Source organism: Pelodiscus sinensis, chromosome 1, assembly GCF_052426305.1.
Source record: "Pelodiscus sinensis isolate ZL-2025 chromosome 1, ASM5242630v1, whole genome shotgun sequence".
Classification (NCBI taxonomy): domain Eukaryota; kingdom Metazoa; phylum Chordata; order Testudines; family Trionychidae; genus Pelodiscus; species Pelodiscus sinensis.
Window position 1 is genome coordinate 351,550,205 of NC_143052.1, and position 25,374 is coordinate 351,575,578.

The following is a 25,374-nucleotide window of genomic DNA, read 5'->3' on the forward strand; positions in this document are numbered from 1 at the left end:
CAAAAGACAGGCCCCTGCTCACAGAACTTGGCTTGAACAGGGCTGAGAGTGTAAAACTCAAACTGGTAGGCTGTGTCTAGACTGCACCCCTTTTCCGCAAAAGGGGTGCAGTCTAGACACAGCCGTAATGGATCCAGGTGTAGAACAGTAAATGGTACTAGGTACTGGCAGTCAGACAGTAACTGGTACCGGCCATAAGTTGCAAGCACATTCCAAAAGGATGGTACCACCAGCTTATTAAAAAGGACCCTCGGACCCGTACTCCCCACAGATACTGACCCCGGTTCAGGAAAGGGGCTAAAATGACAGCATGATAGAGATGTTTTAATTGAACCACGAGGTGCAGGGTGATGGCTGGTATTTAAATAACTTCAGAAGGTGGCAACCTGACATCACTAGAGGTTGGCAATCTGACAGATCAGGAGAGATGTGCAACTTGTTTGTACCTGTGTATAAAGTGGTGTTTTGAAAGGGCTGTCTTTGCCCAGCCTCAGGGGCAGTGGGACCTCCTGCTGACAAAGCCAGTCCGTTGTCAGGGGGCACAGATGCATAGTGATGTGGTAGTCCATTGACAACTATTAGGCTATGTCTACATTGGCACCCTTTTCCGGAAATACTTAAAACGGAACAGGTTTCCGTTATAAGTATTTCCGGAAAAAGTGCGTCTACATTGGCAGGATGCTTTTCCGGAAAAGCCCTTTTTCCGAAAAAGCGTCCGTGCCAATGTAGACACGCTTTTCCGCAAAAAAGCCCCGATTGTCATTTTTGCGATCGGGGCTTTTTTGCGGAAAAGATTACTGGGCTGTCTACACTGGCCCTTTCCTGGAACAGTTTTTCTGGAAAAGGACTTTTGCCCGAATGGGAGCAGCATAGTTTTTCCGGAAAAACAATGACGATTTTACATTAGATCGTCATTGCTTTTCCGGAAAAGCAAGCGGCCAGTGTAGACAGCTGGCAAGTTATTCTGGAAAAGCAGCTGCTTTTCCGGAATAAGTGGCCAGTGTAGACACAGCCTTACTGTACTTCATTTGACAATAAACCTGGCCAGGTGCCTTCGATCCTGATATGATTTTGTGGGTTTGGTGCGGGGGGCTCTCTCAGCATCTGCTGAGGTGGCTATTTGCACAAGCCCACACCCCACACATGTCTGAGCACACATGCATGCAGCTGCATGGTTATCAACATGGAAGGAGCAGAAAACCTGTCAGGACACCACACCAGTAAATGCTGACTGACTGCCACATGGAGACACAAAAGTTGCACAACCAAAAAATGTTTTCTAGCTAGCCCTTTTTCACCTTGATTAGCTGGTGATTTAGCATCCCCACACTCTGTGCTCACCCAGCTTGGCAGCAGATGGCACCACACACCCAAAGGAGCCAACTGAAGGCGTACCTAAACCACCCACATGCAAACAACAGAGATCAGCCAATTTCTCTGCTCCCTGGATTCTCACACACTACTGCAATATAAATCCAACGTTATATTGTCTTGTGTTGCAGAGAGATCTAAACGATGGAAGTTGATTAAGAGAGTTCACCCTCCCCTCGATGTGGGAAGAAAATGGAACTAGCCTGTTTTAACCAAGCTGAGACACTTGTCTCAAAGAAAAAAACTTAAAAAAACCAACAACAAATGGTCCTACAGCACCTTAGAGACTAACAAAGAATGTCGATGGTATCATGAGCATTTGTGGGCACAACTCACTTCTTCAGGTGATTGGAGCACGGAGTCCAGAGGTATAAATAAATAGAAGAAAAAAAGAGCGGATATGGGGAAGGAAAGGGGAAAAAAAACCATTGTCAACTAAAGAGTCCATCCTAAATGAGGCTAACAGAATGGTCTCTAAATGCCAGATACAGTAAAACCTGTGTTATCTGGCACACTTGGAGATTAGGGCATTCCGGTTATCTAAAAATTCCGGTTATCTGAGGGTCCCATCAACCTAGGAAAAACCAATGGACAATAATAGTAACACTCAAGTTTTTAATATTAGTAGTTTTATAGTGTGAGGCAGTTGGTCTCACCTTTCTATTTTGAGTTAAATATGATTAAATAAAAAATTGTTAAGCCAATCATGGTAAACCAAGCCAGGCCTGTGTGCTTGAAGATGGGACAGTATTGTGGCTGGGGGCAATGCCAGTTAACAAAGTTTTCTGGTTAACAGAGTGACAGATAACAAAGCTTTCACTATACTTAACTTTTGATGTCATTTGGGTGTTGAGTATAACGGCCCATCCAGTTCATGTCTTTGTTCAAACCTTGGTTAAATGTGTCAAGTTTGCATATGAAGGCAAATGCCTCAGTTTCTCTCTCTAGCTGGTTTCTGAAATTGTTTTGTAAGAGGACAGTCACTTTGAGATCCATTAATGAGTGCCCCGGGGTAGTTAAAATGTTCCCCAACAGGTTTCTGTGTGTTGTCAAAAGCTGTGACCACTTATCATAGAATCATAGAATCATAGGACTGGAAGGGATCTCGAGAGGTCATCAAGTCCAGCCCCCCGCCCTCAAGGGGGAGAGAACAAGGGAGAACTTACAGGAGAGAACAAGGGAGCTGTACAGCCTAAACTGAGAAGCAGCTGGCATTATAGCTCAAGCTGTAGAGGCTCTTCCACAAAGCTCCAGAGGTCTTAAATTCAAGTCTGTTGGGTGGTGGTTATAGAGGCATTGTAATAAATTGGTTTAGGGTTTTTCCTAAGCCCAAACCTTTTAAACTTTTCAGGTACCCCATAAGTTGGAACTTGGAATGATCCAAAATAGCTATTTAGAACAGAAATAATTAATGTGTTATGTAAACAGAAAAGGGCCATAGTAATCAATAGATGTATATGATAAGCTGAGATCATTGTTATACTAACCTATAGGAGAAAAAAGACACTCCAACATTAGTAAGGTGAGGAAATACAAATAAGGGAAAATCCCCTACCAAATATGCGGCAAACTTAACAGTGTCAGTGCAGCATACAGTAAAAGTATGTATGTAAAAGGAACAATCTTTTTCCACAAACCCTAACTTTTCCATATGACACCTGACAAGATCTATCTTGTACAAATGAACAAAAGCAGCAGACTAGGCACATCGGGAAAAGAGATGTAGTTCTTGCATACTGGCCGCTAGTAATAATGGGGAAGGTGATGGTAATAAGGAAAATAATGGCTAACATTTCAAGTTATTTCTACAGATGATCAAAGAACCAGACAGAACCCATACAAATAAACAATAGAGACGAGGGGACCATAATGACAAAAGAGTAAAGACACGAGGATTTTACAGTCCCAAGTATTGATAAGTGGGTCTTTGCCAGATAGAAAGCTACCAATGTACATTTTCTTTAAATCTTCTAGACTCTTCCATTTATTTAGAGGCAACAGATTAGATCACTTCTCTATCACCTAGTCTGCACTAGAGGGGAAAGTTGACTTAATATATGTGACTCCAACTAGATTAATTACCTACCTAGAGTCAAAATATCTTAAATTGGGTTTTCGTGCCGTCTACACAGCAGGAGGTCGATAGGAGCATATGCTCCCATCGGCTTTCCTTACTCCTCCTGAGGAGCAGGACTACCGGCACCAATGGGAGAGCCCTCTCAGTTTGGATTAGTGGGTCTTCACTAGACCAACTAATTTGAATTCTGAAAGATCGACTGCAGTAGCTTTGATCTTCTCCGTAGTGTAGACAAGTCCTAACAGCCCCAAATTTTCAATGTATAAACACCTGACTGTGCATTTCCCAGCTTATGGATGCCTCTCCATAAGGCCTTAGCTTCAAAACAAGGCCTCCAACTATATACAGATAGACTGTGATTTTAATTCTTTGTCTTTGTACCTCCATAAGTAGCTAAGTGGCAAGAAGACCTAAATTCTGAACATAGTGGCCTTTCCAGGCAGGCCTGACTATCTATATCTGAACACTCCAGCATGTTTTTTCTTTTGGGATCCTCCTGCCCGGGTGTCCCAGGAAAATCATAGGACATATGACACCACATTTCTTTATAGGGTCAAACATCAAAGTGGAAGGCGTCTATACGCCATCTGTCCTACTGTCCCTTGTGTGGTACAGTGACCGTCACCTTTTCTCACACGGACATACTACTCTATTCCACTCTGGCCAGTGTTCTCTGTTAACGTGAGGATCAGGGAAGTGGGAGGGTGAAGGGTTAAACAGCCAGTTGGGGAGCATTTCCAGTTCCAGGCTGTGACCAATTAAAATAAGATTTTTTTGTCCAGGTGGGACTCCATAATCCATGTAGGGCTACGTTCTGCTGAGTGGTTAACCTGTCGCATACCCAGCATGCCAGGGGAGATTTTATGCCCAGTGTAATGTGAACCTAAGATCTGCCTCTCCAGGGATTGTCCTCCATGGAGGTAACATTATGAACACCTATGGTAACATCACAGCCTAATGGTGGGACACCATATCCCACAGATTATTCATAGGTTCTGGGACACCATAGGGTTATGGGTTTTTTACCTCTCCGTGACAGTCCATATGTCTGGATGACTGGGTTTCCCTCTGTCGTTGATCATGGCAGATCATAGGGCCATGGTGTCCAACCAGTCCAGCTACGGTGGTGGCTGCTAGAGCAAACCATCCACATTATTCAGGAAATGTAAATAATTTTGTCAGCCAGTTAGCCACACTCAACCGGCCCAATAGCTGCATGTGGCTAGTGGCTAGTGTGTTGGACACCACAGCTTTCAGGAATGCCATGTACTATTTCCTGATAAAATTGATATTTTCCTCCAAGTCTTATGTTCCTTCCAATTTGTACACCACATACTGAAACAAACAAATTCCCAGAGGAATGGTCCAATTTTCTGTGGGTGGATCCTTAAAGTCCTCATCTGCCTATTACCAAAACTTTGGGTCTAGCAGTTCCCATATGGCGGTGTGTGTTTTTTTCCTTTAGCCACCACAAAACAAAGATCTATTTGCCAGACAATAAGGGTATGTCTAGACTGCATCCCTCTGTCGGCAGAGGGATGCAGATTAGGCAGGCTGACATTGCAAATGAAGTGGGGATTTAAATATCCCGTGCCTAATTTGCATAAAAATGCCAGCCATTTTTGCCGACTCAGCACTTTGCCGGCAAAAAGCGGCAGTCTCGGAGGCATAAGGGATCTGTCGAAAAAGGCTTTCTTTCTCAACAGATCCCCCTCTAGACTGCCACTTTTTGCCAACAAAGTGCTGAGTCGGCAAAAATAGCGGCCATTTTTATGCAAATTAAGCACGGGATATTTAAATCCCCGCTTCATTTGCAATGTCGACCTGCCTGATCTGTGTCCCTCTGCTGACAGAGGGATGCAGTCTAGACATACCCTAAGGAATGCCTTCACCAGAGCCTGCAACTATCCCCATGAGAGCCTGCCATACGCTGTCCAAGCAGCTGTGTCGACTATCGAGGAGGGAGATATACCCGACTAATACTCACTTGTCCAATGTGCTGCTCCTGAGCCATGGAAGGAAGCTGTGCAGCTGGCATCAATTCAGGATCATGTCATTTCTCCTTCACAGAATGACAGTGACTTTTCAGAGACCAATAGACTCAGCAAATATAGCAAATAGTGTGCTATATTCACACACTGCTACAATCAGTTGGAAATGGTTTCTATTCCTATGTGTTGTGGCAGCATTAGAACATAAGAGAAGAACATACTGGGTCAGACCAAAGAACGTCCATCTAGCGCAGTGTCCTGTGTGTTGACAGTGGCCAGTGGCAGATGCCCCAGAGGGAGGGAACACGACAGGTAATCATCATGTGATCCCTCTTCTGTCATCCATTTGAAGACAAACTGAGGTTAAGGACTCCATTCCTACACATCCTGACTAATGGCCGTTGATGGACCTAACCTTCAGGAATTTATCTAGCTCTTCTTTGAACCTAGTTAAAGCCCTAGTCTTCACAACATCCTCCGGCAAGGAGTTCCACAGGTTGACTGTGCACTGCGTGATATGTGCTATATTCACACATGTAATGCAGATGGCAGCACATTACACTGAGAGAAAAACAAACAAACATCATCAATGGCTAGACTGAACAGCCTGCAAGACTCCGTTTGCCCAGAAAATCAGAGCCCCTGGAATCGATTAATCTTCATCCCTGAGGGAGGCTTTTGAGTTGAAGTTCTTCAAGGTCTATTTTCTGCTCTTCCCTCTGCTCCTGGAGCCTGGGGAATTGTTTGGGAATTCTGCCTACCTCCGAGTCTGCAGGGACTGTACAGGGGACTGATAAATATTGCTGCCCGGCACAAAGAGAGTGAGGTTCATGTGAGATGCAGATGCTGATTTTCCTGCCGCAGGAAGATATCCTCTCTCTGGCTAACGGGATTTCGGTGAGTTCCCAGTTTCTGCATTAACATTAGCGCTAAGGGCTCAGGGTGGGAGCCAGGGTTCAAGTCGAGAACTATGTAGGCAAGAATTCCCCACAAAATCTTGAACTGGTGGGTGTTGTGAGAAACACACAGGAGTGCACCTGGTCACTTCGGGAGCACAAATGTATTGGAAACAGTTCAAACAAATATTTGTGTTTCAGATCAGTTCCTTGTCTCTGACCGTGTCCTTCTGTCTGTCTGAATTGTTTCCTTTGGGAGGTGGGGGAGCCGTGACTTTTTCCTCTGGTTCTCGTTTTTTTTTTCCAAGTCAGCAACTCCACTGCCCTGTTAGGAAATGCGGCCAAAGCCTCTGTAGTCAGTGTCTGTGTGACCAGAGGGCTCACAACAAGAAGGAGCCTCACACAGATCAGATTCTGCTCCCCCATGTTGACTTCGGTGAGAGCAAACTCAGAGTCCATGTGTTCTGAAATCCCTGTCTTTAGTGCCTGTCTCAGAACTCCCTCTATATTTAGGGCTTGCCTCAGACTTTTTCACCCCCCTAACAGAATAGCACTTCCTGAGGAGGGGGAGAAGCCTTGATTTTTGCAGCTCGGAGCTGAAAGTTTAACAGGAATTGTGAAATCTTGGTTCCATTGAGATAAATAGCAAAACTCCCCACATGGCCAGGAATTCACCCTAAATCCACACGAGGGGGTGAGAATAAATAGTCCTGCTGTCCACTAATCATGAACCTCCTGTGATTTCAGCTGGAGTTTTCCTCTGAACCCTAATGATGAGTGAATTCGTTTGGAGCACACAAGGACTGGGAGGAGACGAGAGTTTCTCAAATCTCCAATTCACAGGCTGGGGGTTCAGAAAAATTAGCATAGCTTTTTTATGGGGAGGGGGAAGGAGAGGTCTGTTGTTCTCCTTCCCCTGCATCTCTGGTTCTGGAGAGGAAGACAAACACCAAATGGCAGGAAAACGTATTTCTGGTGTAGAGGAAAGCCGGGGGCCTTGGTGTGTCTGTGGGGGGAAAAGAGGGTGGGAGGTGGAGTGTCCGGATTGCAGCGGTGTGGAGTCTGGAATGGGTGAAATAGGGAATGGACAGCCTGCCTCAGGCACTAACCAGAGAGGCATTAGGAGGCTTTCTTTGGCAGGCTGTCTCAGTGTGTTCTACGCACCATGCAGTAAGAGAGTATCTCTGACACCGTCCCCTGACCATCCCTCTCTCCATGAGTAACCTCACTTCAGCCTCCCGGCAACGTCAGGAAAAGCAGCCTCAGGAAGGTGTATCTGGGTTCCCAACAGGCTGCCGCACATTAAGGCTTCGTAGCCTTTTCAGGAAAGGTGGCTGACAGTGGCACGTTTTAGTCTCTTCCCTCTTTCTCCATCCTGCTGGGCTGGTTCCTCTCTCCTTCCCTTCACAGACTGAGCAGCTGCTGGAGTTCCCTTCATTGCTGACATCCTCCTATTCCTGGGTGCAGGCAGACACTGAGTTTAGCCTACTCTGAGGAGGTGTTTCTGTGAGCTCTCCCTGTGGGGTCTGGCACCTGGTTTTGCTCCAGTGGCACGGATGGAAATTCTGAGGGGGAATGGGAACCTCTATGACCAAGTGGCCAGCATTGCAGGTTGTAGGGCAGGCTGGCAGCATGGAAGGACATGGGATAGGGAATGGGCTGCACATGGTCAGGTGGGCAGAGCTGGTGGTTGTGGGTGCATAGAGTAGTAAACCCAGAGACTAGCAATAATTTTAGGGACATTTTTCATTCTGATTATTGATCCAAGCAGGGCCGGATTATGGTTGGCCTAGGCCCTCTCATAAATGTAGCCTTTAAATAGGATTATATATAAATATATAGGGGAGAAATGCCTCATCACCTATATGCTTTATAGCAAATTGTATAAACTTAAACAACAACAAATGGTCTGGTAGCACTTTATAGACTAACAAAACATGTAGATGGGACGTAGTGGGCACAGCCCACTTCTTCAGATGACTAAAGTGTTGGATGTCCAGAACTTTAAAATAAATAGGGGAGAAAGGGAGGGGAAGGGAGGGAAAAAATGGGAGGCAGATAAAAACCATTAGTGAGCAATTAGAGAGGAAGAGTACTAACCTGAAACAATACTACACCCCTGAAACAGTTAAACAGTTAAATTGTATGTTATACCTGTATGTTGTTCGTTGACTAAAGCTGGCAAATTACTAAGTTTTCTTTTCTTATTTTCTAGTCAATTGTGAATTTTGTAGGCCCTGAATTTTTTTGTAGGCCTGAGGCACGGTGCTGATTGTGCCTATTGAATGATCTGTCTCTTTGTCCAAGACCGGTGCTAGCCCTAAATGAGGACGGGTCAAACCCGGTGACAAATTCATACTGGAGCTTGGGTTAGGGCAGAATGGTACTGTCTGGGTTCCAAGGCTAAGGAGCTGGTGGTTCCTTTGTCTGTAATCTCTCTATGGCTGGTCCATGCAGCGGCTGGTCAGTGAGCTTGCATGTAACTGCCTGTGTCAATGCTGGTGGAGGTTCAGGACCGGGAGTAGGTCTGCAGCATGTCCCAGCAGCCCATGGAGAGAGGGAGCCCAGGCTCATAGACTCATAGACTTTAAGGTCAGAAGGGACCATTATGATCATCTAGTCTGACCCCCTGCACAGTGCAAGCCACAGAATCTCACCCAGCCACTCCTGGAATAATCCTCTCACCTATATCTCAGATACTGAAGCCTTCAAATACTTTGAAGGCCCCAAGATGCAGAGAATCCTCCAGCTGTGATCTGCACCCCATGCTACAGAGGAAGGTGAAAAACCTCCAGGGCCTCTGCCAATCTACCCTGGAGGAAAATTCCTTCCCGACCCCAAATATGGCGATCAGCTAAACCCTGAGCATGTGGGCAAGACTCACCAGCAAGACACCCAGAAAGTTCTCTATAGTAACTCGTATCATCCCTCCCTTGACCTATTTCCCACTGATAATGAATGGTCAATTAGTTACCAAGATCATGTTATCTCATCAAACCATCCCCTTATCATAGAATCATAGAACTGGAAGAGATCTCAGAAGGTCATCAAGTCCAGCCCCCTGCTCTAGGCAGGACCAATGTGTTGACCAAGGCTGCAGGATCAAGGCTGTTGAGTCAGAGTTTCAGAGGTACCCCAGTTAGCAGTGTCACACCAGGGGACCTCAGCAAACTATGCTCCTTAGTTACCACAGCCTCCAGTCGCATTCTGACCCCCAGAACCATACTCTCCTTCCTCATCTCAGGATGCCTGGATTGCAGCAGCATGCTGGTCACCGGTGTCTTCTCCATGCTCCCTAGTCATCTCTGGCTCCCACAACGTCTGAGCTGCCCTGCGCTCCCCACAATGCTTCCTTGCAAGAAGGTGAGGTGCTTGCCTCACATCACATCTGCTTCCCTGGCCCGGGAGGCAGCGGGAGGCGGGTACGTTTATCAGTGACTGTGTCTCACTGATAACAAGGGAGAAATCTGTCCGGCTTCACTTGTTACACCCATTCACACCGTGTAGAGCATCAGGGAGTGCTGTGGGGGAGCTCTGGGACCATTCAATCACCAGCTCTGACAGGATGTGTCTACAGCACAGTTATTTCAGAATAACTTATTCTGAAGTAACTGTTCAGTGCAGACGTAGCCTTAGTGATTAAAAGAGAGGGTTGAACGGTCATCTTCAGTGCAGAGATTTTATGGGCTCAGGTTATTATTTTTATCACCTAAAACATTTATCCATGCATGAGTTCCTTCAGCCTGGTGTAACGAGGAATAACGGGGCTGCCGACAAAGGGCTTTGATGTCGGCAGGGGAGCGTCCAGAATAGCGCATTGATCAGCTGTTTGTCGGCTCAGCGCGGCAGCCATGTAAATTTAATTTAATTCCTACTTGAAATCAGGAATAAGGGATCTTCTGGAAAAGGGTTTATTTTCCAAAAGAGCCCTGTCTAGACTGTCGCTTTTCTCCGGCAAAGCCCCGAGCCGTAAAAAAGTGGCAGCCATGTTCATGCAAATGCCGCGGGGAAAATTTAAATCCACGCTGCATTTGCAATTCTGAAGTGTCTCATTAGCATCCCTTTTCCAGAAAAGGGTGCCAATGTAGACACAGCCTGTGTGAGAAAGGTGCCAAGTACAAAGAGGAGTTGAGAGGAGGGTAAAATGTCGACTGATCTCATGGCACTGAATTTTCCATAGCATTCCCCCATTCCTCTCTTCCTGAATCCCATTGTTTTACTCGGTCTCTCTTCATGCTTGTGCTGTGAGCAGGCCATGATGTACAGGCCATGATGTACAGGCCATTCATGCACACAAATGAAAACCTTGGAAGGTGTTTGAGACATTCGAGATTTTCCCTCCAATGGACACCACACACTGGAGTTATTGACATCAAAACTCATCTTCCATCATACTGCCCATTCACCTGGATTGGTTAGCTCCCTCTGAGGACCTCTTGAGACTTGAATATGACCTACATAATCTGGTGACATCTGCAAATGTGAGCACCTCACTGCTCAGCTCCCTTTCTAGATTGGTAATAACTACAAAATATTTGCTGTACTATTTGTTATAAAGTGTGCAACCCATCTCACTGTGCTTCTGTTCCTTCTCAGGCACCATGAGCATTTCTGAGCCCATGGCAGTTTTCAACCTCACCCCCTCTGGCCCTGCAACGTTCACCCTTATGGGCATCCCTGGCCTAGAAGCTGCCCATGTCTGGATTTCTATCCCTTTCTCCTCGTTCTACATTATTGGCCTGTTGGCAAATTCCTTGATTCTATTTGTTGTAGGCAAAGAGGAAACCCTACACAAGCCGATGTACCTGCTGATCTTCATGTTGGCTCTTACAGACATTGTCATGTCCACTTCTGTTGTGCCAAAGGCCCTGTGTATATTTTGGTTCAATCTGAAAGACATTACTATGGGTGGCTGCCTCACCCAGGTGTTCTTCCTTCATGCAGTTTCTGTGATGCAGTCAGCTGTTCTTATGACAATGGCCTTTGACCGCTATGTGGCCATTTGCAACCCTCTGAGATATACCACCATTTTCACCAATGCAACAGTAGCGAAACTCGGGCAAATGGCGCTGCTAAGAGCTGTTCTCTTCATTCTTCCCATGCCCCTGTTCCTGAGCAGGCTACCATTCTGTGCCAACCACATTATCCCCCACTTGTACTGTGAGCACATGTCAGTGGCAAAGATTTCATGTGGGGACATCACAGTCAACAGGACATACGGCTTGGTGATAATGTTTGTAGTCACTGGGTTTGACCTGACACTCATTGCCCTGTCGTATGGTCTGATCATCTCAACCGTCCTCAGAATCTCCTCCAAGAAAGCCCACCAGAAAGCCCTCAACACCTGCACAACCCACATCTGTGTGATGCTGACATCCTATACTTCCTGCCTCTTCTCCTTCCTGACACTTCGGTTCGGTCAAGGCATCGCTCCCCATGTTCACATCATCTTGGCCAACCTCTATCTCCTTGTCCCCCCTATGCTCAATCCCATCATTTATGGGGTCAAAACCAAAGAGCTCCGAGGCAAAGTGGGCAAGTTCACCTGCAGAATGTATTCGCCTGGGACCACTGACTTCATATCTGTGTGAGAAAAAGGGGAAAGGACATCTCCTCATTCACTGAGGGTCTTCACCCCAGTTCAGCTGAGCCAGCATTGTGGAGATTCACAATCCAAGAAGTTCCATACAGTGAGAATCATTCCATCACCAAGTACCACTCTCACCATTGCTCAATTCCCCCCTCTCTGACCATCCCCATGCCTATTGTCACCCGTCAGCCCTCCAACCAACAGCAAGGTGAAGACCTTGGACAAATGAAGCACCAAGGGAGAGTTTTGCCCTGTGGTTCATTGGCCTCAGACTCAGGGCAAATGAGTTGAGCTGTTTGGGTTGAAGTTCTTTAAAACACAGATGCCGCAGTGGACAAAAAATTCAATGAAGATGGTCGTTTTCTCTTGCATTGTTGTGACTAGCTTTTAGCATTGCTACAGATGAAAGATTGTTTTCTCAGATCATAGTATCATAGAATCCTAGGGCTGAAAGAGACCTCAGGAGGTCATCGAGACCAGCCCCCAATGCACTCAATAGTAACAAAACTGAGAAACAAGATGCAAGAGGCTGGGGGACCCAGGCTAGTAGACTTTGTGTGCTCCAGCCCCGTGGTAGGGAGACGGGAGACTGGAGCCCCAGTGCAGCCCCACTCCCCCAAAATGCTGGGGGTTGGGACAGAGGGGAACTATGAGTCTCAGAAGCTGGATCCAGGCAAGTCAGAGAGGGGGCACATCTGGCCCTCAGGTCTTAGATTCTCCACCCCTGCTATCAAGACACCTGTGAAACGTGTGGAGAATAACAACAGTCTGAGGGTATGACTACACTGCGACGCTATTTTGAAAAAATTAGCGCTATTCCAAAATAACTTATTTTGAAATAGTGTCAAAATACTGCCAAGCTGGAGTCTTCCGACTATGACTCCCGTAACCCTCATTGTACGAGGAGTGAGGGAAGTGGGAGGAGGAGTGCTCTATTTCAAAATCAGTGCTGTGTAGACGCTCCCTATTTTGAAATAAGCTACCCAATTGATGGAGCTCAATTTGCATCACTTATTTCAAGTTAAACCCTGCAGTGCTGACACACTCCAGCTGAATCTAGACTGGCATGTTTTTCCGCAAAAGCAGCTGCTTTTCCACAAAAGCAGTGGTCTACACTGGCCACTTGAATTTCCGCAAGAACACTGACGATCTCATGTAAGATTGTCAGTGTTCTTGTGGAAATACTATGCTGCTCCTGTTCGGGCAAAAGCCCTCTTGTGCAAATGTTTTTGTGCAAGAGGGCCAGTGTAGACAACGCAGTATTGTTTTGTGCAAAAAAGCCCCGATCGCGAAAATGGCGATCGGGGCTTTCTTGCGCAAAACTGCATCTAGATTGGCACGGACACTTTTCCGCAAAAAGTGCTTTTGCGGAAAAGTGTCCGTGCCAATCTAGATTCTCTTTTCCGCAAATGCTTTTAACGGAAAAACTTTTCCATTAAAAGCATTTGCGGAAAACGATGCCAGTCTAGACGTAGCCTCTGGGTATGTCTACGCTAGCCCCCTAGTTCGAACTATGGAGGCTAATGTAAGCATTTGAAGTTGCAAATGAAGCCCGGGATTTCAATATCCTGGGCTTCATTTGCAACTTCGAATGCCTATATTAGCCTCCCTAGTTCGAACTAGAGGGCTAGTGTAGACATACCCTCTGAGTCAGCAAGTCTGTCATCTGAGGATAATCATTGCTTAGGGTTGTCTGTCAGGTAGAGTCACTTGGACCTCAGGACTGAGGCCTGTGATGTGCAGAGCAGTCGATGGTTGGGCAGGCGACTCCCTCCCCCTCCACCAGACTTTAACCCCCGCTCTTTGCAGTTTATTAGGGCTCTGACAGGCAGGGATGACTAAGAGGCACAAGCGGCATGTGGATCCAGCATATGGGGAGGCCAGAATATCCCTGCACCCACACAGTGGTCCACTGCCTGATCCATCCCCCTTCCTCCACGTTCCCACCATCCACCACTAGTTGAGTCCCTCCTCTTCTCCATGCTCTTCCCCATGGCACGCCCACCATCTCTTGCTGAAAATCTACAACCTCCTTCTCCAGCATCCCCATAGCCTCCTGCTCATCATGTCCCTCCAATCCAAAGTCCCTCCCTGTGGCCCCCACCTGCAGTTCCCCAAGTCCCTCCATCTATCCTCCTCCAAGACCCCCTCCGCCTTCCACTTATTAGGTCTCTGCATCGTTGTGTGAGCAAGTGTTGAACTGGTCAAAAGGGCACTTCCATATTTACTGTGCACTCTGTTACTGCCCTCTGGACCACAAGTCAGTCCTGTATCTGCACTTCTAGCTATGTCTGTTTGTTGGGATAGATAGATAGATAGATAGATAGATAGATAGATAGATAGATAGATAGATAGATAGATAGATAGATAGATAGATAGATAGATAGATAGATAGATAGGGTGTGTGGGGGAAAAGAGAGAGAGAGAGCAAGAGTGAGAGAGAAAGAGAGAGATGTGGTGTGGGGGATAGATAGATAGATAGATAGATAGATAGATAGATAGATAGATAGATAGATAGATAGATAGATAGATAGATAGATAGATAGATAGATAGATAGTGCTCCACTTCCATGACCTGCCATGACAGGTGTTCCCTCATAATCCTGCTACAACCAGAAAATTGGCACTCCCTGATAGTGTTCCTGGATCCTGCAAGCTGGATACTTTTGTGGGTTCTCAGAAGAGATTCAAATGTTGCCCAGCTGAATTGCATAGCTAAGGGGTTGTTTTTCTTTCTGCTGGGGGTGCACATTCACACAGACCTTGGTGCACATAATACATTTATTCCACACATGGGTGGAAGAGATTCGAGGGCCCATTGGTCCCTGATGCTTGTAAGAAATGTTTACTATTGTGTTAGATGAAAAAGGTAAGAACATAAAAATGGCCATACTGGGTAAGACCAAAGGTTCATCTAGCTCAGTATCCTGTCTGCCGACAGTGGCCAATACAGCTGCTTCAGAGGGAGGGAACACAACAGGTAACCCTCATGTGACCCCTCTCCTGTCACCCAATTCCATGCAAGCTGGCGTCCCCTCTCTCAGGGCAGTCAAAAGCATAGAAATTGTTCCTTTATTTCCAGGTTTCTGGTGTCTCTCAAGCACACTGCCATTTCTCCTTTAAGAATGTGCTTTGTCAACCAGAAGAATAGAAAACCTTTTCATCTCAACGTTCAGTATTATTGTGCTTTTCACAGTTCAAGTGCAAGGGCATGTGTTGTATTGAGTGGCTTGTGAGACTGCAAGAAGCACTTTTTTCCTGAAGGCTTCATCATACCATGAAAATAAATTGTATCATTCCAGAAAGTTGCTCCATTGTGGATTCTTTTCTCTTATGCTGCTGAGGGGGAAATCTCGCTCCCCGGGTGTACAGAGCCCCCAGAAGGGTCCGAGGCCGGAGGTCAAATCAGTGAGGCAGGAGAGAAATCTAGAAGGAAAAACTTTATGATGCATGCATGCAGGCTGTCACACCAAGAGTGAAAGCAGCCCTGAGTTACAGGTTTTTGGATCCTTTATACTGAATGCTTAGACAGTTCAGTTGTGGATTGTTTTTCTTTAACATATCAAAGTCTCAGCAGAAGTACTCTGAGACTTCTGTTCACCCCAGGAGTGCTAGAAGTAAGTTTTACAAAACAAAGGCACATGAGAATGTGAAGTGGAGAAGTCTAAAAGGCAAACTGTGACAAAGATAAGGGTTTACATGACAAATTGTGACAGACTAGGAGTATCCATGAAGTTGAGATAGGCATTGTAAGGGTCTTGATTAGAGCTAATTTGATTTCTCTCTGTTACAGGGAGAGAGGCCTGGAAAACTTTTTAACCCTTAGAGCAGTTTTCTTTTAGAAAGTTTTGATTTCCTGCACAGTCCCCCCTTTAGACACAATTGGAGTTATTTGATTTTTCTCCCACTCTGCCCCCTCACTCAATTCCTTGGCCAGCCGGATAAAGCAGGACACTGTGGATTCTTGCATCCTAGTCTCTGCTTTCACACAATGCCATCCTGTGAGAATTTGACCCCTGGGCCTTTACACAGCCCACTCCTTTTGGCGTTGGGAATAAAATGTCTCCTTTCAGAGCACTGCTTGGGGGTGGCAGATTGCGCATGTTTTGGAATGGTTTTTATTCTTGGTATTTTCCTGTTTCTTATTCTGCTTGTGGTTAAGGGAGCGTGAATATGAGGGGGATCCTTTTAAATGTGGTTTTTCACGTGGAGAAGCTGGTGGTTGGGACCTTGGGAGATGGGGAAAAGAGGGTACCGAGGGCAGGACTCAGCAAGCTGTGGGTCGTGGGACTATGGAGGAGGGGGTCCGGATACAGCAAATGCCACAACAGCCAGGGGAATACAGACAGGAAGGGAAAAACTCAGTGAAAGGTGTGCTTGAGGGGGGCTCTTGGGAGAGGATAGTAAGGATTTAGAGGGGGTCTCAGTGGATGGGCGGAGCCTAGGCAGGAAGAGGTGGAACTCAGTTGGGGTGAAGGGGGAAAAGTGGGAGGGGACATCGGGGTGGAGCAAAAATGGAGCCACTATGGCCCATGCTCTCAAAGGCAGAAGGTTGGCATCTGCACCACGGGGAAGCATGATCCTCCCCTGACCTAATATACTTGATGCCTGGGCCTCCCTGGGCCACTTCCTACCATCTCTCCGTGGCTGTCCCAGGTCTCTGTGTTGGGTACAGGAGCGCGAAGGGCGTCTGCTCACCCCAAGGCACCTTCCGGTGGCCACACGTAGCAAGGTCAATCTCCTTTCCTCTCAGGCAGAAACTGCCTCTCCCTGTGGTACGGCCCAGCTTCCCTGGGCCAGCGCAGTCCAGGGGCTCCCCCTGCTGGGGCAGTCCAAAAGCAAATAGAGGGGGATCTATGAAGTCCAACTTTATTGTTAGAGATGAAGGTTACTCTCGTGGTTCTTTTCTGCTCCATCTGCAACTTGGTGATACTGCTCTACCTCTTGCCTGACTCTGGTTTGTCTTGCTCAGATTAAATCTATCTCATAGAAATGGAAGGGACCTTGAGAGGTCATTGAGTCAAGTCCAGTCCCCTACTATTGGGACAGGACTAAGTACTATCCCTGAGAGATGTGCCCCAGATCCCTAAGGATATATCTACACTAGTTCCCAGTTTGAACTAAGGAGGCTAATGAGGGAGACTGAAATTGCAAATGAAGCACAGGATTTAAATATCCCGCACTTCATTAGCATGTTCCCGGGCAGTCACCATTTTGGAAATTGACTAGCCTGAAATAACTGCCCGTGTCTACACACTGCAGTGAAATGGGTATTCGAAGTGAAGCCCTAACTTGAATTAGCTGTTATTCCTCCTGGAATGAGGTTTAAGAGCTAATTCGAATTAAGGGCTTTACTTTGAACTCCCATTTCACTGCCATGTGTAGATGCTGGCCGTTATTTCGAGCTAGTCAATTTCCAAAATGGCGACCACCTGGGATCATGCTAATGAAGCATGGGATATTTAAATCCTGTGCTTCATTTGCAATTTCAGTCTCCCTCATTAGCCTCCCTAGTTCGAACTAGGGGGCTAGTGTAGACATACCCTCAAAGATTGGGCTCACAATCCTGGGTTTAGCAGACCAATGCTCAAACCACCGAGCTATCCCTCCTGCCATAACCAGCATGTATCCCAATCTATTCCTTAAAATGAAGGGTTTTTTTAATTCACTTAAGGCACGTTTACACAGCAGGGCAAAACACGAATTAAGCTACTCAACTTCAGCTACGTCAATTGCGTAGCTGAAGTCTAAATAGCGTAATTTGCCTTTTGGCGCTGTCTGCACAGCAGGAAGTCGAAGGAAGAACACTCTTCCTTCGCCTTCCCTTACTCCTCGTGAAAGGAGGTTTACCAAGAATTGGAGTAAGAAATCCTCCAGCTCAACATTATTTTGAAATAAAGTCTTATAGAGTAGACATGCACTAATTTATTTTAGAATAACATACCCACACAGACATAAGCAGTAGGTTTAAAACATTGGAAAGATCAGGAATGGTATTGAGTAACTGATAGTGGATTCACACTGTCCAATTGCTCACCTTCTACGGAGAAAGGGTGTTAGGAAAAACATTTCTCAAGATAATGTCTGGGAACTGCTGCAAAGTACATTCTTTTAGCTGATCTTTAATAACATCATCAGAACACATCAGTCATAAAGGTCACTCATGTGTCATCAATGTTCTTACTTTTCAATCAACGCTTCTTGTCAGTGACATTAGACTCAAGGTTTTAATCCATTTATCTTCTTTCAGTCTCCTTGCCAATAAATCCTTGGCTGTGTCTACACTGGCACCCTTTTCTGGAAAAGGGATGCAGATGAGCCAAGTCGGAATTGCAAATGCAGCATGGATTTACATTTTCCCCGCTGCATTTGCATGAACATGGCTGCCACTTTTTTCCAGCTCGGGGCTTTGCCGGAAAAAAGCGCCAGTCTAGACAGGGCTCTTTTGGAAAATAAAGCTTTTTCCGGAAGATCCCTTATTCCTCTTAAAATCAGGAATAAGGGATCTTCTGGAAAAGGCTTTATTTTCCGAAAGAGCCCTGTCTAGACTAGTGCTTTTTTCCAGCAAAGCCCCGAGACGGAAAAAAGCGGCAGCCATATTCATGCAAATGGAGCGGGGAAAATGTAAATCCCCACTGCATTTGCAAATCCGACTTGGCTCATCTGCGTCCCTTTTCCGGAAAAGGGTGCCAGTGTAGATGTAGCCCTTCAGTATTTGGTCCATCTGCTTAATTCATAGAGTTGGAGTGCCCAGCATATGGTTGCATTTGGCGTGATCGCATTCTAAGGTGCACAGCCCTCAAATTCAAGATAATATAGTCCAGTTGTCTCCATTTTGTTGTATCATGCAGATTTAAAGTCAGTGGCCATAAGTGAGCACGTTCTAATGATGTATTTTCCAAGTTTGTCACGAAGCTCTTTGCTTTTGACCCCATAAATGACAGGGTTGAACATGGGAGGGAAGAGGAAATAGAGGTTGGCCAAGAGTACATGAACATGTAGAGAGATGTCATGACCAAACCGGTGCGTCAGAGAGGAAAAGAGTCCAACAGAATAAGCCATCATCATCACACAGACATGGGCTGTGCAGGTATCGAGGACTTTCTGGTGGGCTTTCTTGGAGTTGATTCTGAGGACAGCCCTGATGATCACAGAATAAGATAGGACAATGACCGTCAGGTCAAACCCAATGACTACAACTGCCATCCCCAAGCCATACAATGTGTTTGCTGTGATGTCCCCACATGACATTTTTGCCACTGCCATGTGGTCGCAGTGCGTGTGGGGGATAAAGCGGTTGGCACAGAATGGCAGCCTGCTCAGGAGGAGGGGCAGTGGCAGAACTAAAAGAATAGCTCTTATCAAACCCACTAGCCCCAGCTTAGCTATTCGTGCCGGCAGCTGGCGCCCTAGGCGAAATGCACGATTGGTGCCCCCGTCTCTATAGGCCTCAATGGCGTGACATCACCATTGGGCGCCCTGTTGAACGCGGCACCCTAGGCGACTGCCAAGGTTGCCTGCATCCATGGGACTCCCCTGCCTGGAACCATTATCCTTTTCCTATCCTATATATATATAAACCACTGCCCATGATTATGTACAGGTTGAACCTCTCTAATCTGGTATTCTATGGTTTAGCAACATCCATTGACCGGCATGATTTTGGTTAGGTGGACATCCACTTATCATGGGTATGGCTAAGTTTCCCGTGGTCCCCTACAGTTAGTTTACAACCACCAATTCTGACTCTCAGGCTATGTCTAGACTGCAGGCTTCTTTCGAAAGAGGCTCTTTCGAAAGCATCTTTCGAAAGAGCCTCTTTCAAAAGATCGCGTCTAGACTGCAGGCAGATCTTTCGAAAGAGAAATCCGCTTTTTCGAAAGAGAGCACCCAGCAAGTCTGGATGCTCTCTTTCGAAGACGGCCTCTTTACATTGAAGAACGCCTTCTTTCGAAAGAGGAACTTTCGAAAGAAGGCGTTCTTCCTCGTAAATTGAGGTTTACCGCCATCGAAAGAAAAGCCGCGTTCTTTCGAAATAATTTCGAAAGAACGCGGCTTGAGTCTGGACGCAGGGGAAGTTTTTTCGGGAAAAGGCTACTTTTCCCGAAAAAACCCCTGAGTCTGGACACGGCCTCAGTGCTCTGTGCTCTTATTTGGCTCTAATTTACCCCTAAATGTCTTCTAGGGGTAGTCTACACTAGCCCCCTAGTTCAAACTAGGGAGGCTAATGTAGGCATTCAAATTTGCAAATGAAGCCTGGGATTTAACTATCCTGGGCTTTATCTGCATCTTCCCATCCAGGCGCCATTTTTAAATCCCCTTAGTCCGAACTAACTGCCCGCGGCTACACGCGACAGTCAAACATTAATCTGAACTAAGTCCTTAGTTCGAGTTAACTGTTACACCTTGTGGAATGAGGTGTAACAGTTAACTCAAACTAAGGGCTTAGTATGAGTTAACGTTTGACTGCCGCGTGTAGCCGCGGGCAGTTAGTTCAGACTAAGGGGATTTAAAAATGGCGCTCGGACGGGAAGATGCAAATAAAGCCCGGGATATTTAAATCCCAGACTTCATTTGCAATTTCGAATGCCTGCATTAGCCTCCCTAGTTCGAACTAGGGGGCTAGTGTAGACATACCCTAAGAGCCCAATGAGCTGTGGAAGTGTTAGTCATGCTGCTAGACAATATCGACTTCCCATGGTTCAGCAAGTTCTCAGGTTTGGCAACAGGCAGGACCTGAGAGTGCTGGACTAGGGAGGTTCAACCTGTAGAGTGTTTTGATGCCTAGACCCAACATCTGCCTCAGTTGCAATGGAACCTCTTCTCCTGATGGGTCATGCTGGCAGCTCTGATGGTCTCTAGCATTCCAGACTCTCAGCTACCATAATTATTTGGGAACCCATATCAACTCAAGCTTCAAAGTTGTGAAATCCATCTCCCTCTCTCTCTCTCTCTCTCTCTCTCTCTCTCTCTCCTCTGTTTCTCTCTGGGTAGCCTTCTGTTATTGACTAGTGTGATCAGTCATAGTTTGTTAAACCTGACTGTTGTAATCAAATTTAATTTAGATTTATTATTATCTCTGGTTTTTTTATTCCTTTGTTAAACTACTCTCTCTCTCTCTCTCTCTCTCTCTCTCTCTTTCTCTTTCCCCTGTGGGTGTTTTTCTCTTTCCCATTTGCTCTGGAGCAATGCTTCTAGTACCTTAGCTAAAGATCCCTATAGTGCCCAACATCCTGTGTGGTTTGCTAATCAATTGACTTCCTACCAGAATAGCTTTTCCACCCGAGTCATTCTCCTGCTCTACTCTATGCTGATTAGGCCAGTTGGAGTATTGTGTCTAGTTCTGGGCACTGCATTTTAAGAAAGACGTGGAGAAACTGGAGAGGGTGCAGAGAAGAGCAACAGAAATTATTAAAGGTCTAGAAAACATGGCCTATGAGGGAAGACTGAAAGAATTGGGCTTGCTTAGTTTAGGAAAGAGAAAACTGAGAGGGGACATGATAGCAGTTTTTAAGTATCTAAAAGGGTGTTGCCAAAGGAGCAGGGAGACAAATTGTTCTCCTTGGCCTCTGAGGATAGGACAAGAAAAAGTGGTCTTAAATTGCAGCAAGGGAGGTTTAGATTGAACATTAGGAAAAACTTCCTACCTGTCAAGGTGGTTAAACACTGGAATAAATTCCCTAGGGAGGTTGTGGAATCTCCATCACTGGAGATATTGAAGAGCCGGTTGGACAGAGAAACTGCCAGGGATGGTTTAGAGGGTGCTTGGTCCTGCCATGAAGGCAGGGGGCTGGACTCCACGACCTCTTGAGGTCCCTTCCAGTTCTAGTGTTCTATGATTCTGTGGTTCTAACTGAAACATGAAAGTGAGGATAGGGATATGTTGAACCTGGGGTTCCACTGAGTCCTTGAGCTCACCAACCTGGGCTCCTTCTCTCATTCTGCTGCTGTGACAAGCTGGAGAAATTCTCCTGGTCCTCCACCTCTACCAGCATTCACATAGGCAGGGACTCACCCAGCTGCAGTTACGTGCAGGATTTCTGGCCAGCCACTGCATGAAACAGCAATAGAGAGGTTACAGACAAAATAACCACAAGATCCCTAGCCTAAGAGCCCAGAGCTACAGCATCTTTTTGGGGCGCAAATGCCCTCTAGTATGAATTTGTTACCCCGTTCAACCCTCCCTCAATGTGGAGTGGAGAATAACCAACATGATTAGATAAACACACTGAGATAAAACAAGTTCATTACTTCATCTAGGGTTTCTCAGGTGTATTAACAGGTGTATTGTGAGAAAGACACGAGAAGTCATTCTTCCGCTCTACTCTGCGCAGGTTGGGCCTCAGTTGGAGTGTTGTGTTCAGTTTTGGGCACCACATTTCAGGAAAGATGTGGAGAAATTGAAGAGGGTCCAGAGAAGAGCAACAAGAATGATTAAAGGTCTAGAGAACATGACCTATGAGGGAAGGCTGAAAGAATTGGGTTTGTTTAGTATAGAAAAGAGAAGACTGAGGGGGGGACATGATAGCCGTTTTCAGGTATCTAAAAGGAGAAGGGAGAAAACTTGTTCATTTTGGCCTCTGAGGACAGAACAAGAAGCAATGGGCTTAAACTGCAGCAAGGGAGGTTTAGGTTGGACACGAGGAAAAAGTTCCTAACTGTCAGGGTAGTCATTAATTCCAGAGTACTCTCTGGAATAAGTTGCCCTGGGAGGTTGTGGAATCTCCATCACTGGAGATATTTAAGAGCAGGTTGGACAGACAAACTGCCAGGGATGGTCTAGAGGGTTCTTGGTCCTGCCATGAGGGCAGGGGATTGGACTCGATGACCTCTTGAGGTCCCTTCCCGTCCTAGTATTCTATGATTCTATGATTCTCAGGTTTCTATAAGCAAACTAGAATTGCTTTAGCCTTGGTCCAGCACATCCCGCCATCCAGTCTTTTTTTTCTTTTTTAAAGTGTTTCCAGGAGTTTTCTTCTGGCGGGAGTGAAAAGTCACCAGGGGTGTTACCTCTTGCCTTGCATAGACTTAGCACACAGCAGCAACATTTTGCTTCAAAGTCTGGTTCTCTCAACATTTTGTGAGAAATACAGGTAGCCCAAGATGACGTACAGAGTTATGTGACTAGGTCAAATGCCCTTTTAGTGTCAAAAATACCATTACTTATAGGCTCTGTGGAGAGTTCTCAGGATAGCTTACCAGGTTGAGATAAGTTTCTCCTAAGAACTGTTATTTTCCTTAATGGTTCATTGCCCTGAATAGGCCCTTCCCAGCCCTCTATGTACACTGAAAGCATCTTTCCTAGTGGGCGTTACCCAGATGTAACTACTTGTAGTCAATATTCAGAACTTCAGGTGAAAAATGATGCATGCCCACACATTGGATAACTCTATTAAACCAATGGCATCCTACATGATTTTTCTTGCCTAAAATGTATCATAGTTATGCTATAGTCCTGTCATAACCCCACCATGAAGATGGGTCCTGTATCACACAAAGATCAATGGTTCTTTCCACTAGTGAAATACCTGAAGTTACGTAACAACAAAAAACATTTGGAAACAAAACTGAGGAAAGGTTGGGACATCCAGGCTTGAATTCGATAACTTGCCAGGACAAAGAGACCCTGTGACTCCCTCATAGTCACTTAGGGTGTGTCTAGACTACATGGCTCCGTCGACGGAGCCATGTAGATGAGTTTACTCAGCAAAGGGAAACGAAGCGGTTATTTAAATAATCACTGCTTCATTTACTTTAAAATGGCTACCGTGCTGTGCCGATCAGCTGTTTGTCAAAGGGTTCTGGGGTCGGCAGATCCCCGTCTAGACTGCCGCAGTGTGCCGACAAATAGCTGATCGGCACAGTGCAGCGGCCATTTTGATGCAAATGAAGCAGTGATTATTTAAATCGTTGCTTCATTTCCCTTTGCCGAGTAAACTTATCTACATGGCTCCGTTGATGGAGCCATGTAGTCTAGACACACCCTCAGTGCCAGCAGAAGTCCCAGTGTTGGCCTTGGACCAACAATTACAAAGAAAATTAATTTCAACAGCTTTGCCCACCTGCCTGTCTACAGCCCTCACAAACATCTTCCTGTCAATAAACACCTCCTGCCTGCTACCAGAGCCCCAGCACTGCCTGCCATCAAGTGTACAACCAACGCCCTGGTCCACAACCCACATGCACAACCATGCTGGTGATTGTTCCATGTAGGTACCACACCCCATCCCTGACTGTAGGCCTGGACGATCCCCTCGCTAGCTGTGGCCAGACTCCTGTCTTCTCTGGCCTCTTCCCCAAAGCCGAATGCCTCCCTCCTGGCCATAGGCTCGAGCTCGGCACAGCTCTGGGGAGCTCAGAGAGTCAGAGCCAGTCTGGCAGAATGGTGTCCCGGGGAAGATCCGGATCCTTCCTGCTCCGTGCTGCTCAGTCCCCAACGGGGCCAGGCGGGGGACATGGTGAGTGAGACTTCCACACGTGGGAGGGGGGAGCTGGGCTGAGGCGGGGCAGGAATGGTGTGCCCACTGTCTCTCATACTTCCCTCACACACACACACACTGTGGCCGTGTCCAGACTCAGGGTTTTTTTCGGGAAAAGTAGCCTTTTCCCGAAAAAACTTCCCCTGCGTCCAGACTCAAGCCGAGTTCTTTCGAAATTATTTCGAAAGAACGCGGCTTTTTTTTCGATGGCGGTAAACCTCGTTTCACGAGGAAGAACGCCTTCTTTCGAAAGAAGGCGTTCTTCAATGTAAAGAGGCCGTCTTCGAAAGATAGCATCCAGACTCGCTGGGTGCTCTCTTTCGAAAAAGCGGATTTCTCTTTCGAAAGATCCGCCTGCAGTCTAGACGCGATCTTTTGAAAGAGGCTCTTTCGAAAGATGCTTTCGAAAGAGCCTCTTTCGAAAGAAGCCTGCAGTCTAGACATAGCCTGTATGTCTGACGCCAAAAAAAAAAACCCTGACACTCACGCACACTGGAGAGACCGGGGCTGCACTTCCTCACTGAGACATGAAGTTGCAGCTGTGCAATATTTGAATGAAGGAGAGGGAAAGCACACACCTCCCAAAGAAGGCAGCCTCTGAGACAGAGAGAAGGACAAGGAACTGATCTGAAAAACCAATATTGGTCTGAGCTATTTCCAATACATTTGGAGATCCGCCTTAACCAGCTAAATCCCGGGGTGTTTTGTTAAAAATTCCAAACAGTTCTAATCACTGTGCTGGTGAAAGCCGGAGCAAATGTTGCTGAAGTGCAACTAAGCCCTTAATACTTAGCATTAATGCAGAGCCAGGCAACTCACCAAAAGCCCACTGAGCAGAGAGAGAAAATCTCCGTACTGCGGCAGAGCCCTGGAATCAGCATTTGAGTCTTACACGTCTGACGCTGGCCGCGCTGGACAGCAACCTTTATAATTTCTCTCAGCAGAATCTCCGATTGGACAATTTCTCTGA

The 25,374-nt window shown here is 46.3% G+C and overlaps 2 protein-coding genes across 2 annotated transcripts; one reads left to right on the forward strand and one right to left on the reverse strand.

Annotated features, from left to right (window-relative positions):
• Positions 1-10,954: 10,954 nt before the first annotated feature.
• LOC102445685 (olfactory receptor 52N4-like) lies at positions 10,955-11,926 on the forward strand. Its single transcript, XM_006110241.3, has one exon. The coding sequence runs from the start codon at positions 10,955-10,957 to the stop codon at positions 11,924-11,926; it is 972 nt and encodes a 323-aa protein (XP_006110303.3).
• A 6,842-nt stretch (positions 11,927-18,768) lies between these two features.
• LOC149526029 (olfactory receptor 52P1-like) lies at positions 18,769-19,191 on the reverse strand. Its single transcript, XM_089780488.1, has one exon. The coding sequence runs from the start codon at positions 19,189-19,191 to the stop codon at positions 18,769-18,771; it is 423 nt and encodes a 140-aa protein (XP_089636614.1).
• Positions 19,192-25,374: the final 6,183 nt, after the last annotated feature.

What these genes read in the sequence shown, in the direction of transcription:
- LOC102445685 (XM_006110241.3), top strand. Translation starts at nt 10,955, where the DNA reads ATGGCAGTTTTCAACCTCACCCCCTCTGGCCCTGCAACGTTCACCCTT.
- LOC149526029 (XM_089780488.1), bottom strand. Translation starts at nt 19,191, where the DNA reads ATGGCAGTGGCAAAAATGTCATGTGGGGACATCACAGCAAACACATTG.